We start from the raw sequence: 10,467 nt of genomic DNA, 5'->3' as shown, positions 1-10,467 counted from the left end.
TCCCGTGCCAAATCCCGTGAACCAAATTCCGTCATGTAAAGCTGCCTAAAAAATCAAAATTTTATTTCTTAATTTGATCTTGTTTTAAAAATAATTCCAAAATATCCAAGAAATTTTTTGTAGATATAAATAGCTGAAAGCATTTCGAACAAATAAACAATGTTATTAAACAATAAAATATAATTGAAATTTGCAATCATCTATGTTAAAACACAATTTGAAGTCATTTTTTCCGTTTTAACACGAAATTCCACCATTAGCACCAAAATACGGAGATAACACTATTAAATGCATAGACATATTTACATTTCCAGTGTTAAACTAGTACCGAAGTTATCACAAAAATCGACTTAACACGTGTTAAAGTAAAAGAAATATTTAGACCCTAAGTGGCTTATATTTGTTCTTTTTTATGTAGTTTTCATCATAGTTTGTATACGATAGAGTTCGATTTTTTTTTCTTTTTTTCGATCGATAAACAATATTATTATTCTTGACCATTTTCCTTTTTATCCGCTCAATTCTGGCTGTTCTGCACAGTATTTTACTGTTAGAAAATTGTGTTGTTGTTTCGTTCTTATAAATCGTATTATTGGTCTAATTAAATGTTTGTACATTAATATTTTAGCATTAACTGCTAAGTATTTTGAAATGACCACTTTCCCAAGCAATGCTTTGGCAACGTTTATTTTATTTAAAATGTGCTCAACCTGATCATAGGACAGAAAGTTGACATGACTATTCACAAATACATTCATACATGTATGATCATATTACACTTGATAGCCAATTCCAACCACTTCCGAATTAAGCAAATCATTTTCACTTTAGCAATGTCTCTCGCGTCGATGAACGAATTCGAATGTAATTGATTAGACTGAGCGGAGCATGAAAGTTGATCAGGCTAAATGAGGCAAACACGTCATTTTTGCTACGCAATATACAGTCATTGTTGCGATTCATTGGTCTTAAACGCAGAGCTTAAGAATCGCACTGAGTGGACGCTGCAAGTAACGCACACACTCACTTGAATGAAAGACGATAAATTCGTTTGCGCTGCTCGTCTCACGAAAATGAGTTTTTATACGCACACCGCACACTATGTTCTGCTTCTTCTTCTTCTTCTTATTTTTGTTCGTATCTGCTATAGCGAAAAGAAGAAAAAGAAGAAGAAGAAGCGGAAGACTGGTGAGTGAGTGAGGCGCACATGATTCTTTTAGATGAGTAGAGTATCGCACAGACTGCTGTGGCCCTCATTAAAATGAGTTGCACTGCAAACTGAGTGTGCGATTCTTAGCCCCTGCTTAAACTTTGCATTATTCATCATTGTTATATAAAGTCATAGTTAGAGAGAAAATAATACGACAAAAGATAGTCACCCAAATGTGATTAATGTAATCAACGACTGTCTCATTTTCGAATATTCGTTGAACGATTCAAAACTATTTCGTATGAAACTTCATACAAATTTTCAATAAACATCATAATTAACGAAGAGTCAATATTTGATATTCACGAAGAAAATGTCACATAAATCGAAGTATTGGTTTTAAAAAAGTTTAAAATTTACTTTACGTTTTAAACAAATAAGTGAACTTCTTTTCGAGGTAAACTCACGTACCAAGACAATTGCGTCTCATCATTTTTGTGTTAAAGTATATTCACCTAAAGAAAATGTTATTTTTTATTCATTTGCTATACCTACCTCTGCGATGAAACATATATACATTGCAATTGTAACTAGAACGAACCAATATATTCTAGCATCGTTTGTGATTAACGATCGGTTAATCTAACATAGTTCCATATTCAGTGTCGTTTCGTGTAAAAGAACGTCCAATTTCAAGCAAATCAACATATAATGTATGCGTACGTTGAGAGTGTGTTTGTACCATAATTTAAATGTCACAACATTTAAACCTTAACCGAGGAGATGTTAAACATTATTCGTTTTGCCGTTGTCTCTCAGTTTACACACAGATTTCACAGCGTTCACTAGTCAGTCACACAGCGTTCACTGAAGTGAGTTATCATAATAGCTTTCATTTAACACAGTTTACTGTGTGTTTATAAATAGACGAAAAAAGGCGATTGTAAACGTTTTTTAAATGGTATAATTGCTGTATTTGTACCTTTTTTTCATATGGGTAAAATAGTTTTCAAGGTCAACATTTTGTTGATTTTATCGTAGTGTGTAGTTGCATCGAACCGAATCAACGGAAATGTTTTTGTTGTTTTCTCTGCGAGTGTCGCATATTTAGTATAGCGTCAAATGTCTCTATTCCACGTAGACAATTGAACCGGTCGAAAAAAAATCATCTTTGAAATATTGATTTGATATTTTACGAATGACGAAATTGTTGTGAAGAAAAGATTTTTTTTTATTTTTCCGTGTATTCTTTCTTTATAGATACAGAAACCGGCGATGGCAAAATTATTGCATCTTGTATTGCTCGTCGTAGCAATACTTCAATATCTCAGCATTGAAGGTATTTGCATCAATTTGCAAACCAATTTTTGTGTTTTCCAAAGAACATGACTTGAACATTGAATTTTTTCTCAGTAAATGGAGCATCAGCACCTTCAACGAACTCTGATTGTTCATCATTGCTATCTTGCACCGAGTGTGTAACAGCACAGCAATCTGGTTGCAATTGGTGTACAGCCGCATATCGATGCACGAATAACGTACCCGATGTCTGTCGTAACGATATTTTGGTCGCAAGTGCTGTAAGTATAAGCGTTGAGCTTAGGAATGAACTCTGGACATTGGTCTTGACATTTAACATTGTGTTTGAAGTAAACCATGTTTTGCTTCATTGTTTTTCATTTATCTTTTTCGATTTTGTTCCTCTTTTTCAAATAATTCAATATAATTGATATATTTTTTGTTCTATAATCGCATAAAAATATCTAGAAATCCAAAGCTAGTCGCTCAGGTCCCGAATTCTGTCCCAAATTCACGGCTGTTGACAATCAAAATGAGATTCTAGTTCCATTCGGCACGAGAAAATCCATTAAAGCCAAGATTCAGGTCACTGGACATTTTCTCCTTCAAAAGCGATTCATTTGCAAATTCACCATCGATGGACGAGAAGTCATCGCAAATGCTCAATTGCTGGGCGAAACATTCACTTGTGACGCCGTCGAATTTACAACACAATCTCCAAAGTCAACTGTCAAGTTTGAAATTTTATGGGAAAAAACGAGAGCATTGGCCAACCCAAATAATGTGCATTGTAAGTCTTATTCGTATTGTTTTTTCATCTGAAAATATCAATTCATCGTGACATTCTCTTCTCACGAGGCTGTTAATATATTTAAGCTGATTCACATTCAGAAAAATAACACGTTTTTTTTGCTTTTTATAGTGGTAGTCTACAACTGCAACAAATTGGGAAATAGCTGCAAAACGTGTTTTGGTTTGCAAGAAAACTTCAATTGTGGCTGGTGCAAATCCACGTCAAAGTGCGAAATTGCCAATCAATGCGACAAAAATAGCTGGGTGAATCGTTTGCAAACATGCCCGTAAATGTTTTCTCAGCCTACAGCCACACAACTCCATGCGTCATGACAATCAATCAATTGCTCAATACAAAAGAACGAACAAAAAAAAAATATCTAAAATTTATGTGATTTGCTCAATTTAGTAAATGTTTATGACTTTGAATATTCCCAATGATTCACTTTAATGACATTTTGTTTTGCAATAAATATTCAGTAGTTTAGCACACAGTATCTGGTTTTGACAAAGATAGATATGATTTTTTTCAACATGTTTCTTTTGATTATCACTCCAATAACAAAAACAAAACCGACGGTTTATGAAGAAAGATGATAATTGAATCAATTACTGTGCCAATGAACTCAAATTGAATTATCTGTGACAAACAATTCTATAAAGTTATTTCCCAACCTTTCAACGACCGGCAAGATTAGTGTAGCAAAAATAATAACATAAACCAGGGATCACTCTGTAGTCAGTAAAAACGCTTTTTTCTTATTCTTCAAATAGATTTTATTCCTTATCTCGTAGTTTATTCTGATAATTTATTATTTTGGAGAGAGAGAGATCATTTGTCGTTAAATTTCCAAGCCTGTCGACACATCGGGCACTGTTGTGACATTGGTTGTGAGTTAAGCCATTTGACGATGCAATGCATGTGGAAGCAATGCGAACAAGCACCCCAAACTGAAAGTAAAATAGAAGAGCGATGAATTTCGGGAATTGTTTGAAAGAACAAGAACAGCAACGAATGAACATTATGAGGTAACGAAAAAATAAACAGTGTGAATATGCTCACCAAGAGGACAGTCGTCACCGGGTAATGTGCATTCAGTACAACAGCTTTCGAATGGCATTCGGCATATTCCACAATTGTCGTCGTTAGCTATCCATCGCCAGGTTGCCACACTCACCCAATCTAAAAGAAAATATGGCAAAATCCAGACAAATTAATGATAACACGCAGAAACCAAGTCAAACACTTTTGAACACGAAGACCAATGCACCAAATACATTGCAAAATCGTTTACATTGAACGTCAATTCACAACAATTGCGAGTTGAATTTTTAACTTACTTTTGATTTTTACTTTCATTCTACCACCTGCTTCGTCCTTTGATATGCAATTTTATTTCCAAAAAACCTAATTATTTTGCGATATTCAGCGAAAAAAATCACGTTAAAATGTATAATTCGCTATGCAAATGAATTGGCTATTTAAACGTTGGTATTTTGACAGATCATGCGTTTGACGTTTAAACTGTCAAAGTAGAAACTTGTTTGCATTTTTGTGTATATCATTCGTGTCGCGCATCCATTGAACAGAAGAATTGTAAAATAATTCCAAAAAAAAGTATGTAAAAAGTTGAACGACGAATTTTCATCGAGAAAAATTGATTTCAAAGGTAAAAACATACAAATATTCCATTGAAAAATTCAATTTGCTTCAATAAACCACATTGTCTGCTTCTTCCTTTAAAGACACAGTCAATGAAAAGGCGCGAAAAGTTGTACAACCTCAAAACATTGCAAATGGATAAGAAGTTGGTGTTTGTTTAGTCCACAGTTTGTGTTTTTTTCTGTCGCAAATTACCATGTCAAAACAAGCATCACTCTTCACATTTATGGCACGCAATGGAAAAGACACGACCAAAACAATGAATCCAACAGATGTGTCGGTGCCCGTGAAAACAAGCAAATTCAAGTTCAACAAACCAACGTCACGACTACAATTGCAAACAAACTTAGACGAGAATCGCACACTGAACACGGTCGAAAACACAACGAATGGCCTGGGTACTGTTAAGAAAGCGAATGACTGCGTTATAATTAGCGATGAAGACAGTCCGGTGAAGAGTGTCGCGACGGCGAAAAAAGTCACATCGGCAAGTGTTATGGATGAAGATGATTTTTTTGTGGATTTTAAGTCGAATGACGTGACATTCATGAGAGCATCAACATTGGCCAAAAATGAAGTAGCAACGATGGAGGATTTGTACGCGAAATACGGAACACCGAAAGCAAATGAGAAAACTAAATTCGATACGGTGGATATTGACAAAGAATTGAATTCAAATGCATCGTACGTGAATGCCATGAAGAAATTGGACGAAAATATGGAGCGTTTGAAAACATCGCCCAAGAAAACTGCCACAACAAGCAAATTCAAGTTCAATTCACGCTCAAAACCGGCCAATACCACCAATCAGAATACAACACAGATCTCAAACCCATCGAATGCATCGAGTTTTAGTATAAGCGGTTTTGAATTTTCAAGCACGAGTTCTGCGAGCAATAAAACAGCAACAGTTACTTCAGACGCATATTCGAGTTCGATTTCAAACTCATTCCAGACCAGTTCAATCTCGAATTTAGCCTCAAACTCGACAGCAAGCCCAATCAACAAATTTTCACCGGTAAATACATCACAAAATGGTGCAACACCGACCAACACAACATCTAAAAGCAGTTCATCGTCCATGAGTTCAAACCGGCCAGAGCCAGCTCCACCGATTAGCCCAGCCGACCACTCATTCAAATCGAATGATTCGCCGTAAGTTAGATTTTTTTTTATTGTTAAAGAATAATTCTTTTTGACAATTGACATTCCATTGAAAAGAAAGATTGCAAAAAGTGAATGAACGAAAAAAATTGTATCAATTGAAATGTGTCAATTCGATTGAATGAATGGAAAAAATATTTAATAAAATAATTATTCTGCTCTTCAGGAAAGATGTGACTTCACCGGTTAATGGAAAAAACTCATTCGCTGATGTCGAAGCATTCGTAAAGAAGGTGAACGCGGGTTCGACGATTTCATCACAAGTTCGAAGCAGTTTGCCGCAGCTTAGGAAACATTCAACGCAAATCAAGGAATGGTACACAGAATCTCTGGAGAAATGTTGTGAGCTGTTTGATGTTTTGCCTCGATCCACATTGGAAACGGTGTTTGGTAGCAACGCTGAGATTTTCCTCAAGCTGAAGGTATTGAAACAAAGCCTGAAAGCGAAAACCAAAGTGGTTCAACGGTCGATTGAAAAATTGGAGGTGGAACAAGTACAGGATCTGACTCAATATGATGAGCCAGTGCCGGCGCCGGTGCCAACGTCATCGTCGGAATACAGTGATCCGCCATCTTCGTTTGACTACAGCGCCCGCTCATCTATCTTTGAACCGATGAGACCATCTAATTTCGAAACGAGTGCACAGCCCAGTGCAATAAATGATGGCTTTGGTGCTGATATGTTTGGCGCAGATGATTTTGATAAATTCGATTTGATGGTTTCGCGAAATGATTTGGGTACTAGTTCGATCGATTTGACTAGTGTCAATGGCATTGAACATGGATTTTCATCGCAAACACCAACAACGACGTCCCAGCAAACCACATCGCAGCAAAGCCAAAAGTCGAACAACAGTCACTTGGGCAATTTTTACAGTGGAACAAAAAACGATGGCATCACAGGTGAATTCGATGGGTATGGATATCCGCACTCGGAATTGATGCAAACCTCGCTACGATATACATTCGGTTTGAAATCATTTCGACCGAATCAATTGCAAGCGATAAACGCCACAATGCTCGGTCATGATTGCTTTGTGCTGATGCCAACGGGAGGTGGCAAGTCTCTGTGTTATCAGCTGCCAGCTACTCTGACCGAATCGGTTACAATCATTATCAGCCCGTTGAAGTCTCTGATTTTGGATCAGGTCAACAAACTGCAAGCGCTCGATATCCCCGCTCGAAACCTCTCCGGTGAACAAACACTGCAAGAAGTGAACACAATCTACAGAGAGCTCGAAGCAAATCCGCCGAATCTGAAAGTTTTGTACGTTACACCGGAAAAGATCAGCGCTTCGAATCGACTTCAAAGCCTGTTCAAAACTTTGTTTGACAAAAACCGCATCGCTCGATTTGTCATTGACGAAGCGCATTGTGTTAGGTTAGATGAAAATAAATATATAAGACGGTTCAATTGGCTTAAAATACAATTTCTCACTTCATTTTCAGTCATTGGGGCCACGATTTCCGACCAGACTACACAAAACTTGGTGTACTACGAAGGAACTACCCGAATGTACCAGTGATGGCATTAACAGCGACAGCCACACCACGCGTTCGAGCTGATATCGTGCAACAATTGGATCTGAAGAATTGCAAGTGGTTTTTGAGCAGTTTCAATCGACCAAACCTTCAATACATGGTGAAGCCGAAAAGTGGAGCGAAAACAACCGAAGAAATCAAGGAGCTCATCAAGACAAAGTTCCCAAGAGCGTCTGGAATTATTTACTGTCTTTCACGCAAGGAATGCGATCAAATGGCTGAAAGTCTTAAATCGGTGAGATTCGCCAGTTTTTGTCATCATTTTCCATAACACAACAGTTTCATTGGGTGCAAGACGAAGAATCAAATTGTATCGTTTTTATTCAGGTTGGAATCAAAGCGGCCAGCTATCACGCTGGTTTGGCCGATAAAAAACGAGAAGAAGTGCAAAAAGACTGGATCACAGACAAATTCAAAGTGGTTTGTGCCACAATTGCATTTGGTAAGTAAACAAAATAAAAATTGGGAACAGGCAATTCCCTTTTCACATTCCAAGCTAAATTGAATGTTTCGTTTCATAGGAATGGGCATTGACAAACCAGACGTACGGTATGTGCTTCACTATTCGCTACCGAAATCGATTGAAGGCTACTACCAAGAATCGGGTCGCGCCGGGCGTGACGGTTTGAAGTCAATTTGTATATTGTACTACAACTACGCCGATATGGTACGATTGATTAAACTGATGGATTTGGACACGTCAATTAGCTTAGAAGTAAAACGTGTGCATACTAACAATTTGCGCAAAATTGTTAACTATTGCGAAAACGTAATTGATTGTCGACGATCAATTCAGCTAAACTATTTTGCGGAGAATTTCACTCGAGAGCAATGTTTGGCTGAACGAGACACAGCCTGTGATAATTGCCTGAACAATGATGGAGAGGCCAAGTTCACGGTCAAAGATGTAACCGACGAGTGCAAAAAGGTGTTGAAAGCAGTACGTGATCTGTGCAATGGAAGCACGCAGCGCGTAACATTGCTTCAATTGGTTGAAGTTTTGTTGGGAAAAACGGTGAAAAACGTCGTTGCAAACGGTAAGTGTTTGCAATTTAAATCATTTGCTTGGATTTTATTCGAGTTTATTTAGGGTTTTTTTTCATGCAAACATTGTTGTATTCTGTGCCGGTATTCTACAACACATTCCGAACACTTTGTTCGGAATTATTCTGAACGTTCAATTGCGTTTTGGAAGGTGGCACCCAAACGTTATATATGGATTTGTATCAATTTTATTGATTGAACGTTTGGGAGCCACCTTCCAAAATGCAATTGATCGTTCAGAATAATTCCAAACAAAGTGTTCGGAATGTGTTGTAGAATACCGGCACTAGATTCAGAAGATATACACGAGAGACCTTTAATTGTGACACTCAATTTTCGCATTCTACATTCGTTCTAGGTTACCATGAGTCGGAATACCACGGTCTATTAAAATCATGGACAAATTCGGACGTTCAACGCATACTTCACATGCTTGTGCTCGACGAATACTTGCGAGAGACATTGATTTTCGTGCGAGAAATCCCATTGGCTTATTTGAAAATCGGCACGCAAGCTGACAAGCTGATGTCGGGAAAAACGCGCATTCAATTCGCCATTGAGAACGTAAAAGCAAAGAAGGGTAAAAAGGCCGATGTTAATATCAAAGATAACGGGCCGCGTTCGGCAACGAACGAAGCACTCAAGAAAATCGAAGAGGATTGTTACATGGATCTGCTACAGAAGTGTCGCGATATGGCACTAGCTAGAAATGTTACTGTGGGCAGTGTTATGAATAATCAAGCACTGAAACTGATGGCCGAACAAATGCCAACGAGCGAAGATGAAATGATGAAATTGCCACACGTTACGAAGGCCAATTACGAGAAGTATGGCAAAGAATTGCTGGAAATTTTGCAGTATCATGCTGGTGAAAAAGCACTCGTCGAATTGGACATCGATGCAGCGATTGAAGAACAAATTGACGACGAATCAGAATCAGACGATGACAACACAAACTGGTCATCATTGGCAGCGGCAGGGAGCAGTACCACAGGTGGTGGTGGTGGAAGGAAACGTAAGCGTGGATTTGGTAGCTTCCGGCGAAAGAAGGGTGCCGCTAAGAGTGCAGGCACGCCAAAAAGACGACGCACTGCGGCTAAAACAACGGCCAAGAAAACAACAAAAGCCACACCCGTCGTTAAACGTGGTGGCAATGGTTTTACTCTACTCAAACCCCGTGTATTCAACCCTTAGTCGCTGTAAATAGCTCATAAGAATCTGAATTACTCATTATTGTTATTGAGAAACATTTCTGTTAAGCTATTTCCGTCAACGTTTATATGATTTTTGTCACGATATTAAACGAAATTGAATATTTTTGAAATGAATTGAAATATCGGAGATTTTATTCGTTGTTTTGAGAACAGAAAAATTGAATATGTAACTCAGGGAAACTCTTCTAATTCAAAGCAATCATTCAATAAATTGTAATGTCAGCAAATAGAAAACGGTGGGGATCTTGTTGTATAATGTAAAATGCCACTTGTTCTTGCAATTTTGAATGTATATGGTTCCATGTTGCATATATACCATCCTTTCAACGAGTTATGTAAGTTTTTTTTACCACGTATTTAACTACACAAGTGATTTGTTTTTTTTTATATTTTTCTGAAGAAGCTTTAGAAAATCAAAGTGGACTTTTGGCATGTGATGGGTTGGACTGAGAATATTTGCAAACTAAATCGTATTGAAATATCCATCAAACGAAATAACCAGTTGAGTTATTCAGAACTTTTCAACGATTGCCTTACCTCAAGCAAGGCATCTTTTGCAATAGATAATGTGAATATCATGGAATTTACTTCGAGAAACT

At 37.4% G+C, this 10,467-nt stretch overlaps 2 protein-coding genes across 2 annotated transcripts; one reads left to right on the top strand and one right to left on the bottom strand.

Moving 5' to 3' along the window:
• Window positions 1-3,993: 3,993 nt before the first annotated feature.
• On the bottom strand, window positions 3,994-4,663 carry LOC129569631 (anaphase-promoting complex subunit 11). Its single transcript, XM_055448681.1, has 3 exons — window positions 4,583-4,663; window positions 4,305-4,424; window positions 3,994-4,192 (listed from the first exon to the last, which is right to left on the bottom strand). The coding sequence occupies exons 1-3, from the start codon at window positions 4,599-4,601 to the stop codon at window positions 4,074-4,076; spliced, it is 258 nt and encodes an 85-aa protein (XP_055304656.1). The 5' UTR covers window positions 4,602-4,663; the 3' UTR covers window positions 3,994-4,073.
• Window positions 4,664-4,732: 69 nt separating this feature from the next.
• Window positions 4,733-10,102, top strand: LOC129569629 (recQ-like DNA helicase Blm). Its single transcript, XM_055448679.1, has 7 exons — window positions 4,733-4,911; window positions 4,988-6,059; window positions 6,235-7,449; window positions 7,518-7,845; window positions 7,938-8,052; window positions 8,132-8,647; window positions 9,013-10,102. The coding sequence occupies exons 2-7, from the start codon at window positions 5,101-5,103 to the stop codon at window positions 9,846-9,848; spliced, it is 3,969 nt and encodes a 1,322-aa protein (XP_055304654.1). The 5' UTR covers window positions 4,733-4,911; window positions 4,988-5,100; the 3' UTR covers window positions 9,849-10,102.
• The last annotated feature ends 365 nt before the right edge of the window (window positions 10,103-10,467 follow it).

Source organism: Sitodiplosis mosellana, unplaced genomic scaffold (genome assembly GCF_009176505.1).
Source record: "Sitodiplosis mosellana isolate CC-2019 unplaced genomic scaffold, AAFC_SMos_1.0 Smas_scaffold_38, whole genome shotgun sequence".
NCBI classification, from domain to species: Eukaryota; Metazoa; Arthropoda; class Insecta; order Diptera; family Cecidomyiidae; genus Sitodiplosis; species Sitodiplosis mosellana.
The sequence above is the reverse complement of the archived record's forward strand: the minus strand, read 5'-3'. Positions and strand labels throughout refer to the sequence as shown.